General features: G+C 38.9%; 1 protein-coding gene and 1 long non-coding RNA gene across 2 annotated transcripts in view; one reads left to right on the forward strand and one right to left on the reverse strand.

Moving 5' to 3' along the window:
• LOC123508015 (transmembrane protein 104-like) overlaps nt 1–25,315 on the forward strand; it is a 42,105-nt gene extending 16,790 nt beyond the window's left edge. Inside the window, exons 3-12 of the mRNA XM_045261372.1 lie at nt 1,351–1,435; nt 6,950–7,070; nt 8,653–8,742; nt 8,913–9,012; nt 19,127–19,226; nt 20,634–20,727; nt 21,261–21,445; nt 22,373–22,534; nt 22,950–23,189; nt 23,601–25,315. Of these exons, the coding sequence (XP_045117307.1) occupies nt 1,351–1,435; nt 6,950–7,070; nt 8,653–8,742; nt 8,913–9,012; nt 19,127–19,226; nt 20,634–20,727; nt 21,261–21,445; nt 22,373–22,534; nt 22,950–23,189; nt 23,601–23,783 (1,360 nt within the window). The 3' untranslated portion in view covers nt 23,784–25,315. The remainder of the gene's footprint in view (nt 1–1,350; nt 1,436–6,949; nt 7,071–8,652; nt 8,743–8,912; nt 9,013–19,126; nt 19,227–20,633; nt 20,728–21,260; nt 21,446–22,372; nt 22,535–22,949; nt 23,190–23,600) is intronic.
• On the reverse strand, nt 21,934–23,728 carry LOC123508016. The gene is made up of 2 exons (XR_006675847.1): nt 23,587–23,728; nt 21,934–23,207 (listed from the first exon to the last, which is right to left on the reverse strand). It is a non-coding gene; the product is annotated as an uncharacterized LOC123508016 (long non-coding RNA).
• Nucleotides 25,316–25,571: the final 256 nt, after the last annotated feature.

A 25,571-nucleotide genomic window follows, 5' to 3' on the forward strand; every position in this document is an offset into this window, starting at 1 on the left:
TGGGAGTTATAGGCCTACACTTGTATCGATCTTGTTATGTTCTTTTGACATCACTCAAGAGGTTATCTGGTTAGTAACAGAGAGAGAGAGAGAGAGAGAGAGAGAGAGAGAGAGAGAGAGAGCAATATGACCAGTCTTCTGTTCCTATGTCTTTATTTAAAATTGTTTTACACTACCTTCTTTGTAAATGTGTGTGTGTGTGTGTGTGTGTGTGTGTGTGTGTGTGTGTGTGTGTGTGTAGGAAATAATGTTAGGCCTATGTACTACAGTACATACATTGGACTTTATCCTTTCTCTCTCTCTCTCTCTCTCTCTCTCTCTCTCTCTCTCTCTCTCTCTCTGCGGTAACAGGTTTTAAGAAAATAGTGTTGAGTCACACCAGACCTTGTTCAAAGTTGGCATCTCCTTTCTTTTCATGTACTTACCTCGCTTTCTCTACTTTCTTATTTCGCTCGGTACTTACAGTATTATCTTCCTCATTCTGCTCAGTCTGTCTCAAAGTTCCCTCCTCCTCATTCTTTAATTGATCTACTGTATTTCAAATGCAGAAAATTCTCTCTCTCTCTCTCTCTCTCTCTCTCTCTCTCTCTCTCTCTCTCTCTCTCTCTCTCTAGCTATTTTTGAACTTATTATTCATTTATATATTTAGAATTTTCTGATGTTACAAATTGTGAGTTGTTGCTTAAATTGAAGATTTGTTATCTTATTAAGGAAATTGCTTTTTATTTCACTGATGTATTTTTTTTAAGAATTTTCTAACAGACATGTATATAGGTCTACTCTATGCCTTTTACTACGAAAGTTTTATTTTTAAGTTAGATTGGCCCAAAGGTGAAGAAAAAAAAATTGGTGCTAGTCTCAAAATAAAGGGTAATTCAAAATTGGAGAATAATTATTTTGAAACGTCCTTCTGGAAAGATTTGATGTCAGAGGAAGGAGGAAACTCAAAAAGAGGTATTGAAGCAGGTTGTTCAAGAGTTGACCAGTTAGCAGTGTAAACATGTTGAAGTCTTACTAGATTAACTATTAACTGCTACTACTACTGCTGCTATTACTACTACTACTACTGCTGCTATTACTACTACTACTACTACTACTACTACTACTACTACTACTACTACTACTACTACTACCACCACCACCACCACCACCACTACTACTACTACTACTACTACTACTACTACTACTACTACTACTACTACTACTACTACTACTACTACTACTACTACCACCACCACCACCACTACCACTACCATTACTACTTCTACTTCTACTTCTACTACTACCACCACCACCACCACCACCACCACCACCACCACCTCCTAATCTTTGTGTGTGTGTGTTTTGCAGCTACATGACGACAACATGGGTGGTGGAGAGCATGGCCTGTGCCAACGCCATCAACCACTGGCGGCGGATGAAGCAGCTGAAGAAGGTGCCTTTTGCCTGCTGTTGCTCCTCCCCTGACCACTACCACCAACACCACAACCACCACCACCACCACCACTCCCACCACCACCACCACCACCACAACAGCTATCAAAACTATCACCTACAACACTTAGCTTCACCACTACTATTATGCCCCACACCAGATACCCGGTCACGTCACCACTATCCCCTCAACACTAACACTGCTACTACCTCCACAACTACAACTGTGACCAACCACCACTATGACCACCAGCTCCCTCTGCAACATAACACACACTCCACCACCACCACCACCTCTACCTCCTCTCCTGCACACGAGGATGCAGCTAACCATCAGGCGCCTCCAATGACATCCATCTTGGTATTTTGTGCTTTTCAACACTGCTGCCTGCTCCTCAGTGTCAGTGGCCCTTGCTTCCCTCAATCCTGTCCTGGATATTTTGTCTCCTTTGCTTCTTTTTTTTTTTCCTTTTGGTCTATCTCATCTTCCATTATCCTGCTAACTAGTTTTCAGTATTTTCAATGCTGTTGCTTGCTCCTTAGTGACATTGGCCCTTCTCCTATCCTTTATATTTCCTTCTTTCTATCTCCCTTTTTGCTCAGTCTCATTATCTTGTTCCTCCTACCCTCTCTTGCTGTATCTTCCTTTAATTATTTAGAAGCTAAGATGTTCCCAGAGCCACTTAGTTCTTCCCCCTGTTAATGTTATCTCTCTCTCTCTCTCTCTCTCTCTCTCTCTCTCTCTCTCTCTCTCTCTCTCTCTCTCTCTCTCTCTCTCTCTCTCTCTCTCTCTCTCTCTCTCTCTCTCTCTCTCTCTCTCTCTCTCTCTCTCTCTATATATATATATATATATATATATATATATACATTCTCCATTTCCTCCTTAGCTCCTTACTCTTATCCTAGCCAACACTGCCTTAGAGTTTAGTTTTTCCACTCTTTCCTAATTGCTGATGTATATTTGCTAAGAGCTATTACATACTGGCCTTTTGTGTGGGTGATTTGTACACTTAGCTTGTGGATGCAGTAAGTCTTTTTTTAATACAAGGTTATTATTCAGTAGTTGTGGATGGTAGTAATACAGTAATCTCTCTCTCTCTCTCTCTCTCTCTCTCTCTCTCTCTCTCTCTCTCTCTCTCTCTCTCTCTCTCTCTCTCTCTCTCTCTTGGAATATTAGTGGAAGTTTTCGTAATATCCATCTCAGCAATAAACTATTACATCATTTCATAATTATGTTGTTTTGCTATTTTCTGAATGGGAGCATTGCAACATGTCCTGCCTCATCTTTTAATTGTAGGCCAGCTGCTTGTGTTAGTCTTCATTGATAAGGTGTGCATGAACATTACCACTGTGATGTTTAGATGATGCAGCTCTGTATTTGAGATTTTTCATTCCAGTAGTACTTGATTTTTTAAACATTGGAGGGACAGATAGACAGACAGACAGAGAGACAAACACCTCCCATATACAATTTCTACCTCAGTTACCCTCATTGAAAAAGATTTTTCCATCCCATCAATGGCAATTTGATAGCAGTTATATAGAACATTGATGCTTTAGTTGTATTAAAAGCATTGCCTTACAAACATTGGATTTAATACTATATCATAACAATAATTTCATTTTGTAGCATTAAGACATGTGGTTTTTGTTAGAAGTATAAGCACAAAACTGTTTCATCAAGTTGTTAGCCGACACACATACACATGTCGGTGTGTTTGTTTGTCCCTTTTACTAGTTTGCTTTTGCGTAGCTCTTGTGTGGTGGTAGGGTAGCATTCACTGCTGTTGCTGAGTTTATGATGAAACGAGACTTGCATGTAATAGTAATAGTAACTCCATATTTTACTGGGATGAGATGCAACATTATGTACTGTTCTAGTTTCATTTGAAAATAATTGCCCACTTCCAGCCTCCTGTCATGTAATGTGGTGGTGTTTTTTCTTGTAGTGTGAAACATCTTGAATGTATTGTCCTCTTAGGAACATGTGTACACCTCAAAAATACATTGTAAGGATGCCCTACTGATGAGTCAATAATAGTAGATGTGGAAGTAGGCAGGCATAGGTAGACATGTCAAAAGGAGAGTCAGAAAAGAAAGTGCATAGTCAATGGGGAGGTGTAGTATGTTTATACATTGATAAAGATTTTGGTATTCCATTGGCATTTAAAGGCAAGATTTTTTTTATGAGGACACTTTGGATCTTTGCCTCTTAGGTTTTATGTAACTTATTTGTTAGATTTTTACATACATAGCTATTTATTTGTAAGATCTTGTAACTTCAAAATTCCTTTCCCAAAGACCTTTTCTTTCATGTGTTCTGTTGTCTTGCCTGGGATATTCTTCTTTTTATTAGCAAGGTTTAACACATTTCATCTAGATCTCTTTTCATTTCATGTAATGCTCTACTAGTCCACATCATTTCACCAGTGCATATGGTCCTCTATACTTATTGAATAGTTGTAAATGTTTCATCTCTATGCTAGAAAGTGCATCATTTGTTTTGTCCTCTTATTCTTCAAAAATTCATGTAGTATTCATAATTTTTCTTTCCATTTACAGAAAAAAAAATTCTTGCATTATGTTATTGTATATGGATTACTGTTTGCAATTTTATGAAAAATATAATTTTTTTGCAAGGAAAATGTTCATGCCAGCTGATGCTTCCTTGGCACTTGCAGACCTACCAGGTAATGTGCCTCACAAGTCTGACAGGGATTACAGTGACACACTGACTGCACCTTATGACAGCAGTATAAAGCATGACCCCTGGACAAGAGTATAAAGCAAGCTGCTATTGTCCTTTCCTTAGACATTGTTAGTATTTTTTCCCATAATTGACAAAAACTATTGTTTTCCATGTTTCTCATCCTCATCAGTAAATCACCAAGTTCAGTTCTTTATTCCCCTAAATATTCTTACTCAACAGAAAGGTCAACAGTGGCCTCTTTGTTTAAAGTTATTCAATCAATTGTTTGTACTCTTGCACATCAGAGTGAGGCACAAATTGAAGGCATCATCACTGGTCTATTTGCACAATGTATACATTATGATAAGGAGTTTTTCTCAGTTGGTAGAGCATGCTGGTCATAAATGTATTAATTTTGGGGGTTAATTTTGCCTGAGAAAACATGTTCTTGATATTTTGTTGAGAAAATATCCAGCCTGTGTGAATACTTTCTTGGAAAATTGGTTGTTGTGGTCTTGGTATAACTTGGTAGTCATAGAGATGATTAAGATTGTGAAATCCCAGTCTACAATAAAAGCTGTGCATTTTACATCTGAAAAAGATACGGCAGAGTCAAAGCCTTCTGGCTGATGAAGATGTTGTCCAACATAAGACAAATAACAGTAGAATAGTACCATATAAAAGTCTTTCAGTAATTGAGGAAGGGATTTAGTATGAAGGTGAGCATGTGATGACTGGCATCTCCATCATGAATATGTGCTTGACTATTCTTCATGTCTCATACAGTTTATTTATTTTATTATTATTATAATCATTATTATTATTATTGTTATTGTTATTGTTATTATTATTATATATATATTTTTTTAAACACTGCACTATCTCTGTGTATCAGCTACTTCCTATGCATGAGGTGTGGCACTTTTGGAATTTTGGCTTTTCCAGAAGTAAAAATAACTTTTGAATGAGAGGGCTTACGACTGTGCATGAAATTAAAAAAGCAAGAAGACATAGTACTTAGGAAGTGGTAAGGATGGTAGGTGAAGTGGTTAATGTCAAGAGAAGTACTGTGAAGGAAACTATGGTGGTGGTGTTGTAGTTAAGATTTGTATGTTGTAATATTCATTGGCTGGATAATTTCTTAACAAACCCTGTATTTATTAATATTTTGTTTATTTGTCACCACTAGTGTGTGTGTGTGTGTGTGTGTGTGTGTGCATGAGACTGACAATATTTGGGATCATTGTATATTGTTTCACTGCCTCTTGCTGCTCACTAACCCATTCACCATCACATCATCTATTATCCTCTATTTTTTCCAAGCATGCCTAACATAACACAAAGAAAGCAGTAACAGGTATCACAACTGCTCTGAGGATCACAAATTTATGATACATCATAGCACTGTAGGTCTTCCTGTGATACTGGTCTCATTTTATGTAGGTACAGTGACATTTACATTGGTAGGATAAATTACATAAATGGCCTGGCACAACCACTACCATTGTGTCCACTACTCTCCAACAATGCAAAGTGCGGTGTGAATGTAGGTTTATTATTGCAAGTGTTCCAGATAACCAAATCACAACCATATAATAAACCTTAAAATTTCTAACTTTTCCCACATGATAGTTTGTAATTTTGGACACTAAAAACCTTCACAATCAAAGGTCACTGAGGCCATTTGAGTTGTTTTCATACATGTCCCTTGTTTTGTCTCACAAGGTACTCAAGTCATGAGTGTGAGAGTGGATCATATTCTGAAACACTTCTGTGTTATATCTCAACTGCACTTGTAAGACTCTACATGAAGTTACATTTTTTAGTGTTTTTTTTATGTTTCCAGTTGCTAATTAACAACATTTCTACATTATTGACAAGAAAAATTCACTCAAGAACCTGGCTTAAAAGTAGTCATGGTAAGAGAACAAAATGTTTCAGAATACAGGCCAGTGTGTGGTGCACGTCTGAATTGTTCATCTCCCAGTAAACTAATACTACATGACTACATTTTCCTGCTCTGCACTATATTGAATGGTGTATTCTTATGATAATGATGTGCACATCAGGGTGACTGATAGCATTTGATTACCCGAGATGTTCTTGAGTAGTGATGGTGATGGTATGTAAAAGTATTGCTAAACTGTATACATCATATGGTCAGCTGAGGGTCATCTTTTTTCTATCTCCCTCCAGGCAACTGTCCTGATGTATAGTTCAGATATATTTTTAACTTTTTATATTTTTGCTTTAAACTTCATATTCATGCTTTTTTTTGGAATAAAACTGGAAATGTGTTGAATGTGGCAAAGGCAGAAAGTTGTGGGGAGAGACAAAGTTGTACACTGGTGTTTCAGTATCACATGAGTACCTCTTTACACTTTGACACATGTTCATACCTTCCCATATTATTTAACATGTTTATATAAGCTTTGGGAGCTAGTGTAGTGGTCCATGAGACTGTCCCTTTCTATCACTGGGCAATGGGGTTAAGAATGTGGGTGTGTGTGTGTTAGAGTGTGTGGTGCCTTGTCTGGGCCAGTCTGTGTGGGATTGGTACTATCTAGAAACATAGATAAGAAGTTTTAATTCTTGAGGTGGCAGTAATGTAAAGATTCAGACAGTATTGTTCTGCATAAAACTGGAAGCCTTATTTGTAGATATTCATGGTCATTATCTTTCTCTTTTGTGTGAGTAAAATAACATACTTGAGGACCTAGTGGAAGATATGCATGTGCTAACGATATTTTATTTCATTGCATAGTATACATAATTATATGTAGATTTATTATATGTATGCTAATATGCTTGTGTGCATCATTGCAGCGTGGACAAGTTGCAGATGAGCTTGTGAACCGCACTCTGGAGAATGCTGAGGCAGACCAGCGGGCGACAGATACCTCGGAGGACCAGGAGGACCATGAGGAGGATTCGCCGCTCATTACAGGTCACTATAGCAGCACTGTAGTGGTGCTGAAAAGCCTCTGCTAAGGACTTGTTTGGAGATTACTCGACAAGAATATGGCTGATATGTCTTAAGAAGTGAATGGCAATGAATTTTGCAGAATGCAGCTGTGGGTGTAGAATGTGACAGAGGGTGACAGATACATGAAACAGGAGAGATAATTCAGTCACACCAAGCCTTGGTTTAATGATTTCTGATTATAATTACATGGCCATTACTACTTCTACAAAAGAGTTAATGATGAGGCAAAGGAAGATTATGCTTGTTCAGTTTGAAAAAAAAAAAAAATAAATAAATAAAATAAAATATATATATATATATATATATATATATATATATATATATATATATATATATATATATATATATATATATATATATATATATATATATACACACACATCTCTACTTTGGAAGTGCCTCAGTAGTGTCAGCAAGTAGGTGAGCCTCACCTTATGTCTGAACATTTTCTCATTTTACCATTCTGTACTTGTGTGAAACATAATTATAGGGTCAGGGAAGGTATTTGATCAGGAGGTGAAAATTGATGGTTATACAGTTTTTCATAAGCATAGGGAAAACAAGAGGGGGAGGAGTGGCCTTGTACGTCAAAGACACACTGCAATGTGTTGCATAAACAACAGAATTAAGACAGATAGCAAAACAGAGTCTCTATAGGTAGATATTAAGGCCACATCTTGACTATGCAGTACAATTCTGGTCCCCACATTATAGGAAGGATATAGCTCAGTTGGAGTCATTGCAAAGGAGGATGACTAAAAAGATACAGGGAATGAGGGATATTCCCTATGCAGCAAGACTGAAAAAACTCAATCTGCATTCCTTAGAGAGACATAGGTTAAGGGAAGACCTGATAGAAGTACGTAAGTGGTATAAGGGTTTTAACAAAGAGGACAAGAATGAAGTTCTTAGGATCAGTAGTGGGGACAGAACCAGAAATAATGGGTTTAAACTTGAAAAATTCAGATGTAAGAAAGAAATGGGAAGAAACTGGTTTTCAAACAGAGTGGTTGATGAGTGGAACAGTCTCAGTGGTCATGTAGTCAGGGCTGAGTCAATAGGAAGCTTTAAAAGGAGATTAGATGAGTTCATGGATGGGGATGATAGATGGAATTAGGTACCTTTAATCACACAGGGACTGCCATGTATAGGCCTGGCGGCCTCTTGCAATTTCACTCTTTTTCATATGTTCTTATGTTCATGGCCAGGAATGGAACTTAGTCTTGTGCTGCCTGGGTAGGCATGTGATTGAAACTCCTTGGTGACCTTCTATGTCTAACTTTCTCAGGAAATGTACAGTTGGCTGAAGTCCTCATTGACATTTCCTTAGAGCACAGTGGCAAGTATCAACAGTCTGCTGCTTGTGACAGCCAGACAGCAACATGCATGTGTTATTATTGTTTTGATCAGTAATGGCCACAAGGGTTCTTTTCACCTTGGATGAATCTGTCTCATATCCAGATCCGGATTGGTGATCTATAGCTCATCAACGTTATAAATAGAAGACCCATATTGTCATTGATTTCTTTGTTGTAATTTTCAGAGGGTGTGATTGAGAGGACAGTTGGTGAATACTATGCCATCCAGGAACAAATTGAGATGGGGCAGATGGCAGCACTGTTCTACCCAAAAGGTAACTTGAAGTAGTGGACTTAAGATTACTCAAGAGATTGGGAAACTGTGTTGTATACCTGTAAGATCTATATTTTCTCTGAAAATTTGTATATTTCTATAGCTCAAGTCCATTACATGAATTTTACCTTCTGCTTTATTTCCTTCAATTTGTTTTCTCTTATATTTCAGTGTGGGACAAAGTATTTTATGTGGTGCTTTGTATATACCTGTATGGGGACCTGGCTATTTATGAAGCAGCTGTTGCTAAGTCATTAAGAGACAGTATGTGGTAAGTGACTCCCTCTGCATATTTCTCACCATTCATGTATCACAGATTGTAGTGTTTAGGTTTTGGTATAGAGGTGATGCTAAACTGCATTAATGTCCTTGAATTTTACCCTGATGAAAGGTGGATTAAAGGGTGTACTTGATATATGAGTACTATACATCCTTAAGTCGCTGCTCATAGCTGCCATTTATGCTGTCAGTGAATTTTCTGATACTAATATTTATTATTTATTATTTGTGTCTTTGCAATATGGAGAACATTAAGGGTGATTATTATTTCATGATTGTTGTTAGTGTTGCTTTTCTTTACCAGTGCCCAGAGAATATAGCAATGAAATTTTTATTTCTCTGTATTTGTTTAGTGTGTGTGTGTGTGTGTGTGTGTGTGTGTGTGTGTAGTGTTTGTTTATTTAACTAGTTGTATATTATAGGGTTTGAGTGGGGCTCATAGTGACCTGTCTCCATAATTACTTTTATCTAACTTTCCTGAAATATATGCACACTTTCTGCTGCTATGATTTCTTCACTCAAGCTTTTCCTGATGTCCAGCATCCTATTTGGAAAACTAAACTAATGTTCCTCAAACTCTAACTATTCATGATCATCTTGGATTGTCGTCTTATTCATCAATCTCCATCCTTAGTCACTGATGCCAGGTCTTGTCTGTCTATTTTTTCCATAGTTTACTATCTTATACATTGTTATTAGATCTCCTCTCTCCCATCTATCCTTTAAAGATGGTAGTTCCAATTCCTTCAGTCTTTCTTCATAGGGAAGATACTTAATTTCTGACACTTTCTTTGTAGTAGTCCTTTGGATTCTTTCTAATTTCCTTGTGCCCTGCATATGCAGGGACCACACCACTGCTGCATATTCTAGTCTAGGTCTTATCATATTGGTTATGATCTTTTTCTTCACACTCTTATTGATGTAATTGATTGTCATTCTGATATTTGTTAGTTTCTTGTATGTTGCAGCAAATAACCCATTTGTGTGGCTTTCTGGAGTCAGGGTGTCTTGTAAAATCACTCCCAGATTTTTCTCTTCCCTCCTTTCATTATAACCTCTTCTCCCATTTTGTATTCCCTTGTAAATCTATTACTTTTATCCATTTCCATTATGTGTCATTTCCTGGTATTAAATTACAAAATTCCACTTTTGGCTCCAATCCCAGATCTTGTCAATATCTTTCTGCAATTCCATACAGTCCTCGTTTTTTGGTTGGTTGTGTTGGTTCTCCTATCCTCGAGGCTTTCATTATGAAGGTCTCAGAGGTGGAGGCTGAGTTCCATTGAAGGATCTCGGAGGTGCAGGAGGAGTTTCGAGGCCGAATCTCTGACCTGCAGGCTGATTTCTGCCGAGCGAACTCAACTACTGAGGGAGTGGCAGTTCCTACAGTCTCCTTACCTAGTAATGAGACGAAGGGCCAGGAGGAGTGGCAAGTGGTGTCCTCTGGTGCAAAGAGGAGAAAGGTCCTCAGGGCGCCTCAGCGAGTGGAAACGGAAAATTCCTTTGCTGTGTTGGAGGGACTGGAGGAGGAAACAGAGAAGGCGGGAGGCAACAAGGTGAGGAGGGTAAAGGGGTCCCTACCAGCAGATAAGATACTGTCCGCAGGTAAGATAGTGGTGATTGGTGACAGCCAGGTGAGGTATTTGGACGCAGCATTTTGTAATAAAGACAAGATGAGGAGGACAAGATTGTGCTTACCAGGTGCCGGTATTGGGCGGGTAAATGCTCAGCTAGACACATGTTTGGCAAATGGGACCAAACCCATTGTTTTCCTCAGTGCGGGGGGAAATGACATTTGCAAAGTAAGGAGTGAGGAGCTGTTTAGGAGATTTAAGGAGGCTTTGGCTATAATTGGGAATAAGGATGCAACCCTAGTGATATGCGGTGTGTTGCCGAGGAGGGGACTGGGAGGTGAATGGCTGTCCAGGGCTATTGCAATAAATAGCAGACTTGCAGATCACTGCAGGAGCAATGGATGGAGTGAGTTGGAGGGGGGAGGTGGATTAGAACAAGGGAGGAATCCCGGTCAGCTGAGAGTTGCTGATATCTATACCGACTTCCTAAATTAATTGCGTGACAGACAGATAGCCAACATTCCATATAAAACATTAAAATCATGAAGCAACGACCCTAAGTGGATGACAGACAGATTAAAACAATGCATAAGGCAAAAAAGGAATATATATATAAGAGGTTAAAGGCAGGAGATGAGGCTTTAAGGCCACTATACCATGAATTAGTAAGAACAGTTAAGAGGTTAACGAGGAAAGCTAAAAACGAATATGAATTGAGGGTAGCCAGCCAAGCAAAGATGGATCCCAAGGGATTTTTTCAGCTACATAAGATGAAAAGTAGAGGAAATAGGTCCATTAAGGACAACAAATGGAGAAATGGCTAGTTCTGCAGAAGAGATTAGTAGAATTATGAACGAGTATTCTTTAACTGTCTTCACCCAGGAGAACACACAGGAAATCCCAGATAGTGAACAGATATTTAGGGATAGTGAAAAGCTGACAGATATCCATATAACTAAGGCAATGGTAGAACAAGAGATAGATAAACTAAAGAAATTCAAGTCACCGGGATCTGATGAAGTATATCCAAGAGTTCTAAAGGAATGCAAGGAAGTTGTCAGCAAGCTTCTAGCGGTACTTTTTATGATGTCCTTAGAGTCAGGTGAGGTACCGATAATGTGGAGAGAAGCTAATATGGTTCCCATATTTAAGAAGGGAGATAAAACCCTAACGTCTAATTACAGGCCTGTCAGCTTAACTTCAATTGTGGGTAAATTAATGGAATCAATAATAGCGAAAAACATTAGGGAACACCTAGACAAACACAGCTTGATAAATCACACACAACATGGATTTACGAAGGGGATGTTGTGTCTTACAAACTTGTTGAGCTTTTATAGTAGGGTTTATGAGGCAGCAGATAAAAGTGATAATTATGACATTCTATACTTAGATTTCAGTAAAGCCTTTGACAAAGTACCTCACCAGAGGCTCTTAAAAAAAGATTAAAGCACACGGTTTAGAGGGAAGAATATTAGGCAGAATTAAAGCGTGGTTAGACGACAGGCGACAAAGGGTAGTAATTAATGGATCGAACTCCGAGTGGGGTGAAGTAGTTAGTGGGGTACCACAGGGCTCAGTTTTAGGGCCATTATTATTTCTAATATATATCAACGACTTGGATAGTGGAATTAATAGTGATATCAGTAAATGTGCGGACGACACAAAGATAGGTACATTAATTAGGTCTGATTCGGATGCCAAGACTTGGATAGGATGGAAGAATGGACAGATAGATGACTAATGCAGTGAAAGGTATGAATGATTGAAAATATTGGCTAACTCTTGTATCAGAATGTTAGACAGAATAGGGATGAGAGGAGGAAGAAAGCCTTGTGCAGTGGGGCTGCAGGAGGAGGGGAGGCATGCAGTTAGCAAGATCAGTAGAACAGTTAGCATGAAAATAGCTATAAAAGATAGAAAGAGATGCAACATTTTAGCAGTGAGAAAGAGGCTGATGACAGTCAGTCAGAAGAGGGGAGTTGATGAGACAAAAAGCTTTTAATTCCACCCTATCTAATAAAGCTGTATGAGTGGAATCCCCCCTCCCAAACATGCAAAGAGTATTTCATACAAGGATGGATAAGGCCTTTGTACAGAGTTAGCAGTTGGAGGGGTGAAAGAACTGGTGAAGACACTGCAGAATGCCTAACTTCATAGAAGCTGTTTTAGCAAGAGATTTTTTTTTTTTTTTTTTTTTTTTTTTTTTTTTTTATGCTAAGGCCTATAGCGCCTGCAGGCACACTTGAAGAGTGTATGGGAAGCGCTGTTCAGCTTCCGCCCATTAGTGGCGCAGGCAATTTTATTTATAGTGGTACCCATATTAGGGCCCATATCACCACCCAAGCTCATCTTGAGTGTAACCACCTAGAACCTGGGCATCATGGTGATATGTAGGTAACTTTAAACCACTCGACAAATGGCAAAGTGTTTTAAGGCTGTACGTGGTGGGATTCGAACCTACACGTGGACGTCTGCCCGATCCCACGCTCACCACCGTATTCACTATGACACCGCCTCCCCGCAAGAGATGAGATGTGAAGTTTCCAGTTAAGGTTATGAGTAAAAGGACAGACTGAGGATATTTAGTGTGGAAGAGGGAGACAGTTGAGTGTCATTGAAGAAGAGGGGATAGTTGTCTGGAAGATTCTGTCGAGTTGATAGATGGAGGAATTGAGTTTTTGAGGTATTGAAAACTACTAAGTTTTCTCTGCCCCAATCAGAAATCTCCGAGAGATCAGAAGTCAGGCATTCTGTGGCGTCTCTGTGTGATCTGTTGACTTCCTGAAGGGTTGGTCGTGTCTGAAAAGGCGTGGAAAGATGTAATGTACCATTACGTTACGTTGTGAAGCCATAATGTATTAACACAAAGCGAAAAAAGCCTTGGGTGAAATATAAACAAGAATCAAACTCGCCTTGTTTTCAAACTTTATTGGCAACTTCTGCCCAGACATCTTTTAGCCGTTGGTCCTTGTATTTAGGATGTGAGAGGTGCCATAACGAGGGCTGTTTTGCAACTTCCTCCACAAGGATCTCATCCTCTTCATCGGAAAACCTGGGAGCCATGATGACACATTCCTTCCAAATCAAATGATCGTTTGTGACAGTGATTATATTCACCCCCTAGCGATGCGGCTATTTAGGGCCAACGATGATCATTCGCGACTGTAGTGTCAGTCACTCGAAGCAAAACAGTCCCATTCAAAAAACATTGAATTAGTGCTCTAGACAATCGTTTAACAATCATCGTTGAGCCATGATCGATCATTGTTGAGTGATAATTGCACCGAGCAAAACATACCTTAAAGTATTGTATGATTGGAGGGGGCTCTGGTTTCTCTGTGAATACTAGGTCAAGCAATGACGGTTCTTCTTCCCCCCTGTACCTTGTTGACTCCTCCACCCACTGATCCACTGTATTAACCATAGTCAACTGTAACACTTCCTTGCTCCACTGCCCAGCATTATCCATTACTTCCATCTCTCTCCAGTTTAATATTTTTGCAGTTAAAGTCTCCAATTAAAAGTATTCTTCTATCTCTTCTTATTATGTTATCTAGGCACTTAATCACTACTCTTTGCATATCTTTATGTTCTTCTGTTCCCCATGTATTTGTCTTTGGTGGAACATATGTAACTATAATTTTTCTCTTCTTGAATTCCTCTGTTTTGATTGTTACTCCCATTACTTCCACTTTGTCCTCTCCATATTGCACATCCTCCACACATATATTATCATGAACCATTATTAGCACTGCTCCTCCCCCTTTGCCCTTCCTGTCTCTCCTCCAGGTATTGTATCCCTCCTTTTTAAAGTTAACATGGATCTCTTTTCTTAGTTTTGTTTCAATGATGCGCATTACATCCGGCTTTTTCCCTTTCAAATAATCCCTAACCTCCAACATGCTTGATAACAACCCATCTATATTAATATAAGTCACTCTTAATTTCTTGCCTCCTCAACCTCCTCTTTCTTCCGTAGGTACCACTTCTTTAGTCTCATATCCAGAACCCTCCAGTAAAAATTCTTCTTCTCTCTCTCTATCCTTTTCTCATTTTTTTTCTTAGCTTCACTTCTTAGCACTTTCTCCTTTTCCCTCTCCTCTAGGTTCATATCTCTTTTTATCCATATATCCTTGTGTTCAGTATCGTCGGCTAGCTTCCCTTTCCTAGCCATAATTTCCTCTACTGCCACTTAGGATCTCATTCTCACTTTCATTGGTCTCCTACCCCCTTCACTGTATCTTCCTAGCCTGATCACTTCCTCCACCTCCTGGTCTAGTTCTTGTGTGCTGTCTTGAACTTGTTTGATAACAGTTTTGGCCAATTCTCTCTTTTCACATTCTCTCATGAATTTATTTGGATTTTTCTTTTCCTACATCCCAAAAATCACAAAGCTTTTTCTCTTAACCACTGTATCCTTCACCAGGTCTTCTTCTTTTTTAATTACTTGAATTATAGTGACTCGTGTTTTCCTGAATTTGTCTCTTTACAACCTCCAAAAAATTTATCTTTTTCCTCTTCCTGTTCCTGCTTCCATGCATTTTGTAGTTCCTTCAGCTTGTTTTCATCCAATCCACCTTCTGCCCTGTCCACAATCCCATCCTGCACTTTAACCTGTAAGCTCCTTAAGGAGTTTTCGTAGTCTTGGCATGTGGCTTTTAGTATGTCATTTTGTTTCTTTATTTCTTGTATCTCTTCTTTTAATCCCTGATTGATTGCACTGACCTTTTCACATTCTGCCAATCTCAATTTCAGCTCTGTGTTTTCCATTTTCAGTCTGTCCTGTTTGTCCATTAGACTCGACATCACTTCCTTCATGTATCTAAACTTCCTTTCTACGTTTACCAACTTCCTCATACTACCTCTTTTGTCCCTGAATCCAGAAAAATCCTTGTCCATAATATCCTCAGTTAGTTTCTTTAGTCCAATATGAGTTTTAATGTACCGTTGGTTTTCACACGATGGCGTATATTTTGATTCCGTGATACATCTGGCAGCACTACTCTGTTCCATCTCTCTCGTGTTTTCCTTTTCATATATACGATCCAAAACTTATTTAATATGGAGACAGGAGAACCTATGGCCACCTCCCTCCCTTACATACATCTAGGCCAGTCTCCAGCTCCTGTTTTAGCTTTCCCTTGCGAGTTGCTCATAGATGTCTGGTCGGCAGTGTCTACCGTGTGTGTGTATTTACCTATTTGTATTTACCTATTTGTGTATAACAGGGCCCAAGCTAAGCTCTCTGTGTCTTGTCTCCTTGTCCATTCCTGTCATATCTCTCTTTCATCTGATTGACACACACCGCATCAACGACATCACTGTTCAGTTTATTCCACTTATCAATGCTACGATGCGGGAAACTGTATTTTCTCACGTCATTTAGACAGATGTCTTTATTAGCTTTTTCCATGTCCTCGGAGATGATTACTTGTGGTCACCTTTATCAACTCTCTGTCCAGTATGTCAATCTTGTTCACCAATTTATACATAGTTATCATGTCTCCTCTTGTTCTTCTCTCTTCTAATGTGGTCAGCCCCAGCTTCCTCAGTCTTTCCTCATAGTCTAACTCCCTGAGTCCTGGTACCATCCTTGTTGCCAGCCTCTGTACCCTTTCTACCTTCTTCACATTTTTCTTCATATGCAGTGACCAGACACAAGCTGCATATTCTAACTGGGGTCTTATTAAGGTACATAATATCTTCTTCATCATTCCTTCATCTAGGTAGTGGAATGCAAGGCCAATATTTTGAAGCATGTTATATGTTTTCCAAAAAATCTTGTTAATGTGTTTCTCCGGTGACAAAGTGTTTTGCACGGTTACTCCTAAGTCTTTCTCCTCATTGGTCTCTTTAATTTTCTCATCACCCAGCCTGTAATCCCTGTTTGGTCTGTATCTACTTCTTCCCATTTTCATAACATGGGTCTTGTCTATATTAAATTCCATCTGCCACTCCTTACTCCACTCATATATTTTATCAAGATCTTCCTGTAACTTGTTACAATCTTCCACATTCTTTACTCTCCTCATAATTTTAGTATCGTCCAAAAACATGTTCATGTAACTGTCAATTCCTACTGGCATATCATTAACATAAATCAAAAACATGATGGGACCAAGCACTGACCCTTGTGGAACTCCACTGGTTACCTTCTTCCACTCGGACTTCCTTCCTCTCACCACTGTTCTCATTTCTCTTCCCATTAAGTAATTTTCCATCCATTTTGCTAGTTTATCATTTACTCCTCCAATCTTCTTTAGTTTCCACATCAGTCTATTGTGTGGTACTTTATCAAAGGCCTTTCTCAAGTCCAGGTAGATAGCATCCACCCATCCCTCTCTATGTTGTAGTATGTCAGTCACTCTTGAATAAAAACATAATAAATTGGATACACGACGATCTTCCTTTTCTGAAACCAAACTGTCTTTCACTCAGAATGTTTTCACTTTCTAGATACTCACTCCACTTAGCTTTAATTACTTCTTCACATACCTTGCACAATATACTAGTCAACGATACTGGTCTATAATTTAGCGGTTCCATTCTACTACCATTCTTATATATAGGCACAATGTCAGCTCTTTTCCACTCTTTCGGGACTAATCCTGTTCGTATGGAGGTTTCCACAATATCAAATACAGGGTTCAACAATTGATCCTTACATTCATTTAGCAACCTCCCAGATATGCCATCAGGCCCCATTGATTTATTAATATCCAGATTGCTTATAATTTTCCTTACATCTTCCTTAGTAACCATGATGTCCTGCATTTGCTTTATTTCCGTAGGCCTTCCTCCCATAAAATGCTCCTCCTTTGTAAACACTTTGCAAAAGTTGTCGTTCAAAATTTCAGCTATATCTCCAGCATCCTCATATACTTCTTCCCATTTTTACCTTTTCTATTGCCTCCCTTATATTTAGTTTTCCATTTATGAATTTGTAAAACATTTTGGGTCACTATCACAGTTTTCCACCACCCTCTGTTCATATTCCTTCTGTGCTGTTCTCCTTACTTCAACATATCTATTCCTTGCTGTTTTGTAAACTTCTCTTGATAATACATCACTGTTTTTCTTAAGTTTCTTCCATGCCTTTTCTTTGTTCTTTTTTGCTTCTTCACAATTTCTATTAAACCACTGTTTATTATTTAAAGTCCTCTTTCTGTAATATGGCACAAACTTTTTCACAGCAGAGTTATACAAATCCATAAATTTATTGTATTTCAATTGCATATCCCTTTCCTGGTATACCACGGACCAGTCAATTTCATTAAAGAACTCCCTTATATGGTTATAATTTGCCCTAATATAATTTAAATTTTCCTCCCTGAGTTCCACAATCTTATTCGTGCTTAATTCCATATCCAGCTCAAAGCTTAGGACATCATGATCGCTTCTCCCCAAGGGACATTTATGTTCAATTTCCTCTTTTAGAGAGATTCCCCTGGTAAATACCAAATCCAACCTTGCTGCAACATCTTGTCCCCTGCACCTTGTTGGTGATCTCACCCACTGTGTCATCAAGTTATTTGTTGCTATCTTTAACAATTCCTCTGCCCACTCACCACCGTTCACTACTTTGTAGTCTTCCCACAGTATTTCTTTACAATAAAAGTCTCCAACTATCATCACTCTATCCTTTCTGATGAGTTCTTGCTTCATTCTGTCTAGAGTATTTCTCATCACCATTTGGTACTGTTTATATTCCCAAGCACTGGTTCTTGGTGGTATGTATACTGTTATAATATTAATGTCCCTCTTGCCATCTGTTATAAGCATACTTATCACTTCCTCATTTCTCTTACTATAGTTCACCTCCTTCACTATCAGATCTTCTTTCATCCTAGCATCAATTAGATTAAGGCATTCCTCCTTCCTCAAGTCCCCTTCGGATATTTTCATCTCCATTTCTAGGAGTTTAGCCTTCATCTCTTCACATTGTTTCCTTAGTTGTTGGTTTTCTTTCTCCATCTCTACTTTTTCCTTTAATAGCTCTTTATTCGCTATCGTTAACAAATAGATCTCTTTTTGAACGAATCATTCTCGGCTATAACTCTATATCCAGTTTTTCTTCTATGGACAAAATGTTTAGGAACTTACTTTCCAGTGCCTGGATTCTTGCATCCATATCTAATTTCTCCAGTCCTCTTGGAATAGTTACAAAACCTTCAAAATCCTTAGGTTGTCTAGGGGTAGCCGCCATGTTTGTTAACGTCAGCTGATTATGGCCTAAACAATCACCGCCCACACTCTCATCTCAGGGACCACTCTCCATATCCCTCACTTTCAACACTATGCGATAGTAGGACATCAACAGGACACTAAGTTAGAGGTACCCGGGCCCTGTAACACCATAGGTATTTTCACTTCTTCCCATCCGCAGCCTGAGACGAGCCGTCCTCTCTCAGCGACGGCGAGTGTGTGTGTGTGTGTGTGTGTGTGTGTGTGTGTGTGTGTGTGTGTGTGTGTGTGTGTGTGTGTGTGTGTAAGCTGGTCCTCACCCATCATTCCTCATTGTTCCTTCAGCAACTATGTGCCGGAGAACTGCACTGAGACTTTACTGGACGATGACAAATGCTTCAAGGATTCAGACATCAAAAGAATAGACATATACAGGTTATGCATGGTGAGTGACTTATCATCAGTATTTTTTTTTTTTATAATACCTGCAGGGTAGCTCTAGGTTGTGCAAGTTCTAATCAAACTTTATCAACTACTATTATGAATCAAAGTATTGCTAGTACAAGTCTCGTATTCTAATCTAGCTTTATGTAGAGTTGTGTGTGGTGTGATTGGTCTCACTGACTTTGAATTCATTCTGTAGGGGAACAGCTGGTTGTTGCAAGACTAGCTGATAACCTCAGGTGAATAACAAACACACACACACACACACATGCCCGGTAGCTCAGAGGTTAGAGCGCTGGCTTCACAAGCCAGAGGACCGGGGTTCGATTCCCCGGCTGGGTGGAGATATTTGGGTGTGTCTCCTTTCACGTGTAGCCCCTGTTCACCTAGCAGTGAGTAGGTACGGGATGTAAATTGAGGAGTTGTGACCTTGTTGTCTCGGTGTGTGGTGTGTGCCTGGTCTCAGGCTTATCCGAAGATCGGAAATAATGAGCTCTGAGCTCGTTCCGTAGGGTAACGTCAGAGACTGCAGCAGATCAAACAGTTAATTACACACACACACACACACACACACACACACACACACACACACACACACACACACACACACACACACACACACACACACACACACACACACACACACACACACACACACACACACACACACACACACACACACACACACACACACACACACACACACTAAAGGCTGTGGATCTACCAACCCTGGAACAAAGAAGGGAGAGAGGAGACCTGATACAAGTTTATAAATTGATCAACGGAATGGACCAAGTGGATAATGAGAAACTGATCCTGAGAGAAGAATATGACATCCAAAGCACAAGATCACATAATAAAAAGCTGAGAAAAGGAAGATGTCTGAAAGATGTTAAAAAATATAGTTTCCCGTAAAGATGTATTGAGACGTGGAACAGTTTAAATTAAGAAGTAGTGTTTGCAACGAGTGTGCATACTTTTAAAGTAAGATTGGATAAGTGTAGATATGGAGACAGGGCCACACGAGCATAAAGCCCAGACCCTGTAAAACTACAACTAGGTAAATACACACACACACACACACACACACACACTGCGTAGTGTAGTGGTTAGCACGCTCGACTCACAATCGAGAGGGCCGGGTTCAAGTCCCGGTGCAGCGAGGCAAATGGGCAAGCCTCTTAATGTGTAGCCCCTGTTCACCTAGCAGTAAATAGGTACGGGATGTAACTCGAGGGGTTGTGGCCTCGCTTTCCCGGTGTGTGGAGTGTGTTGTGGTCTCATTCCTACCCGAAGATCGGTCTATGAGCTCTGACCTCACTCCGTAATGGGGAAGACTGGCTGGGTGACCAGCAGGCGACTGAGGAGGTGAATTACACACATTAACCCTTATTTTCTCCTCTTCCAGGCTGGGTTCATTGGAATAATGGGTCCATTCGTCTTCTTTAATCTCACAAAGACCAAATACATGCAAATATTAACTACCTTCACCAGGTGGCTTGGTAAGTGAATTTGTAATATTGCACAGCATTGTAAGGAATTTCTCATCATCTACTGTAATGCCTACTCCTTTTAAGTCTCTCAAAGGAATCTTCATTTGTTCCTGTCCATACATTTCCCTTTGCACACTCCAGTCCCATCAGTCTCCCATCTTTTCTTCCTCTTCCTACACTGCCCCTTCTGTTTATTGGAAATTTTCCTATTACACCCATGGCATCCACTCTATCTCTAATATTCTTGTCTTCACTTCCCAGATTAGGTTGCATCATTGTTTTATAGAAATATTGATGTGTTGTTTTTCAACTAGACAAGGTGAACAAGTTGTTTGTTTCTATTCCTCTCTTTTTTATGCTATTTATATGCTTAATTGCTTAATGTAAATGTGTGTTTATTTAATATTTTCATCCCATATATGTACAAGTTTTCAGGATGTTAATTTATTTAGCATTTTAATTGCTTGTGTCACACTTTGCTTTTTCATTACATTTCACATTACATAGTTCATCATTAGCCTTTCCTTCCCCCAATATGGCAGCAATGGGGATCATGATTGCCTGGGCCATCGTCAAACTTGCCCAGGACCAAGGCAAGGGACACCCACCCACTGCTGATGTCACCAAGTTGCCTCAGCTTTTTGGTGTGTGTGTTTACAGTTTTATGTGCCACCATTCCCTGCCTGCCCTCATCACTCCTGTCAGTGAAAAAAAGTCCATTTTGAAGGTTTGTATGCAAGGAAGTTTCTGTTGTGATAATCATATAAGAGTGGTAGTGTGCTAATATGTGTGTGTGCTCTAGTGGTTTTAAGTCTAGGATACCTTACTGTGGGAAGAGTAGCAGATGATTTTCTCTCTCTCTCTCTCTCTCTCTCTCTCTCTCTCTCTCTCTCTCTCTTAAGCAAGTCCACTGAACATTTTTGACCTTGTTTTGGCAGAAAGTCTTGTCTGAGACCAGAACCAAGGACTAAGATACACATGACCCTTATTTTTCATTTTTCTCTATCAAACTGCCTGATATTGTATTTTAGTATTTAATATAACATCTTGCATCATTGGATACATTATAATAATGACTGAGAAAAATTATATATTCAGTAATCCATTTTAGAACACCCTGTGAACATCATTGGTCAAGGCTCAAGGGACAAATAAAAGCAGTGCAAGGCAAGGGTTTGTTTATGTTTAGGAAAACTGATCATACTGCTCATGGCATCAATTTGTATTAGTATTTTATTGTCTCCAAGAACATTATTTATGCACAATTACTTATCTTTATTGTATTTATGATAAAAAAAAATCAAATCTTGTATGGAGAAATCTGTAAGGTGATATACACTATCTCAAACTTGTATGTAATTTGCAGGTAGATCATAAGTTATACCAAAAATATTGCATTTCCAAAATGCTAGTTAAAACAAAAAAAGAACAAAAAAATTCCATTCCACAGTACATATCTGGCCTTGATTCTGAGTGTGGTATGTTCAAGACAGTATGCCACTCTCTGAACAAGCATATTTCCTTGAACTTGTCTGAGCAAGGATGATCAGTGACAGGTTAGTAAGGAGTCTTATAAAAAAGTCAGCTTTTCAGGGAAGGTTATTATATTTAAATATCCAGATACTATGATGAAACCAATGTTCTTTTATTACAGCTGTTGGCAGCAGATTATCTTCTTATCCTGATGTTCTACTACCTGTTGGCCTTCACTGGGATCTTTACCTTTGCTCACTTGGAGGATCTCTACACCCTCAACTTTCAACCTGATCGATGCAAAACTGGCAGTGAAACTTCCATTGTTGTCTACTGTCTACAGGTGCTTTCTCTTCCTTAAATGTCAACCCAAAATATTACTTTGTTGTTTATTTTTTCTTAAATTCAGAGGCATGATTTTGTGTATAGTTGTCTGTTCCAGACAGATAGATTGAAATATATTGAAAGATGCAGTTATCTTTTCTGCAAGATCTGAAGTAAGATATCACATAGCTCTTTCTTAAGTTCACTATGTTTCACCAGAAAAGTGTTTTATTGTAACTTATATGTAGGAACTGCTATTATCTCTTTCTGTGTCTGTTTTCTCCCTGTTCCCCATTGTTCATGTTTTCATTATTTTTTCTGCCCATTCCAAAGTGTTTCTCTCTCTCTTTTTCTTTGCCCATTGCCAAGTGTTCATGCCTCCCTCCTGTCTATTCCCAAGTGTTCATGCCTCCTTTTTCTCTGTCCATCCTCAGGTATTCTTGCTCATGTTCCCTGTCTTCACCCTGAGCACTAACTTCCCCATCATCGCCATTACGCTCAGAAATAACCTTAAGAGCCTGTGTCTAAGGGAAAATCGCCGTTACTCCTTCTTCACTTCTCGCTGTCTGTTTCCACTGCTGGCCATCATTCCCCCAACACTGGTGGGACTTGCCACCTCTGATGTGGAGATCTTGGTGGGGATCACTGGGGCATATGCAGGCTCCTTCATTCAGGTGAGTATAGGCTTTGTTCTGAAGTAGAAATTGGATGAATTTTCATATTTGCTTTTTTATATAAGTCTGAACTCACAAGAATACATTACAAACAAACAAGCTGGTAATTAGAAATACACACTTATGTACGAGTGCAACAGCCTTCCACTAAAACTGCTACTATAAGATTGTGGCTGTGGTAGTGTGTGTAGGTGCAATGTGTATTCACCACCACCACCACCACCCTTCCTCACTCTTTCCCTCCCAGCCTCACTGACTCCTGCTACCTGAACCTTTCTAACTTCCAACATTTGTTCAATAAATCAGATAGCTGGTTGCTAGACTATATCATGTTTAATAAATGCAAAATTGAATATAACAGTTTTTGCTATAAGGGAGGTTTACTGTGTTAATTTACCTTTGTTGTTGCAGTACATTGTGCCGGCAACACTAGTGTATTATGCACGCAAGATGACGCTGCAGCATATTGGCATGGGTGTCAAGAATCCCTTCTCAGCACCCCTACAACACTCTGCCTGGATTGTGGTGATCTGCCTGTGGGCAGCATTGTGCCAGGTGTTTGTCACATTGTATCTTATTGAAGAATACAAGTAGCAGTTCTGTAAATATACATGTTTATGTATCAAAGCTGTTAATATGATGTAAATAGAATTATATTTTGTATATGAGTACAACCAGGTGATTGATATGTGACTGAAGTATTGGCTGTAATTTAGCTTAATATTTCATGTTCTACCTTTAGCCTGCTCAAGTATTGTAATTCCTGATTTTTTTTTTTCCTTGTTTAGCAGATGGCTGCAATGACATCCTAAAGAAATGTATTAATTTGATTAACAAGTAAAAACAGTTTCTTCCCATTGTGGTCCTTGCATCATTGTATTGGATCTGTATAGGAGGTTGATATTAGGAGTGTTTCCCACCAAAGCAATGTCTCTTACAAATTCTCACATTTTTGTGTGGGGAGGACCTTCCATTGACAGTGCTTCTTTTGGTTGGAGTTCACATTGGCCAGATCTGTGATGTAAACTGCCTGGTGTCCCTTGCTCATTCATTCATTCAGTCAGTCAGTCAATCAAATGTCATGTAAGTTGTCTTCCTTCAAGTGTAGACACAACTTCCAGTCATTTAAGCTCTTTGCTTTCCTTGTTTCTATGATTGAAACACATTCCAGTATTCTCTCATTCATACTTCCTTGTACTCTTTAACTTAACTTTTTTAATGATGCAGCAGTTCTTGAAAGTTTTCATTTGGATAAACGTGATAGGCTGCATCATATTCTCTGTGTAAACTTATATATATATATATATATATATATATATATATATATATATATATATATATATATATATATATATATATATATATATATATATACACATGCAGTAATACCTTGAGATATAATTTTTTTCGAGATGTGATCCACAACTTGGTCCATTTTTTATTTTGAGATATGAGTTGTGCTTTGGGATGCTACTGCTAGTTGGCACATTGATCCACCCCCAGCCAAGCTGGTATCTATGTGTTTCCCAAAAATCCTATGCATTCTGATTGTTCTTTAATAATTTTTACACTATTTATTTATTTTTTTTGTTTAAAGAAAGAACCATTTTAATTTGTCTAATATTTAGTGTGTGCCTGTATCCCTCCCTCCCTCCCTTCCTTGTCTGCCATTCACCACCATTAGCTAAAATCGTCTTGTCTCCAAGATAAGAACATTAATTAAAGAGTGTCTATGCCAGCGCTTATCACTGAGAGAGAGAGAACAATGTAAACAAACCTCTGCAGCAACACAACCTCTATTCTCTCTCTCTTATCTACTTAAAACTTAATTTATTCTATGAATAATGTTTACCGAGTTGGCAGGTCTTCTGTGATTATTAGAACAGCCAGTCTTCTGTGGGTGGCTATATTTATACACTCCAGTTGATCGACAGACACAAGTGAGGATGGGGGCAAGATGCAGCAGGGTAACATCCCGTTGAATGCATTCCTCCAAGATAAATATACAGTGGAGACTCAATACTCGAACTTCATTCGTTTCAAATGGCTGTTCGAGTATTAAAAAGTTTGACATTGATACCTATAAATCAGGTAATTCGTTCTAGCCATTGCCAAACCCAAGTTTAGAAAAAAGCAGCATTTTAATTTTGCAGTCGCCGCTAGCATTGGTGCACAGAAGCAGGGTTAGCCTGTCTTTCATGGGCTTGTGTCCTGGCAAACACTTCTCTTCCTTTGTTATATAATATAGATCATGTTTGGCTTTTTTTTTTTTTTTTTTTTTTTTCCAAAACAGGCCAGTTTCATCATAATTAACCCCTTGAACTCGGGGATGTTTGGATTTTAAGCTTGCGCTGACTCTGGAGGTTTGGTGAGGAACACAAA

The sequence above is a fragment of the Portunus trituberculatus genome, chromosome 24 (genome assembly GCF_017591435.1).
Source record: "Portunus trituberculatus isolate SZX2019 chromosome 24, ASM1759143v1, whole genome shotgun sequence".
NCBI lineage: Eukaryota > Metazoa > Arthropoda > Malacostraca > Decapoda > Portunidae > Portunus > Portunus trituberculatus.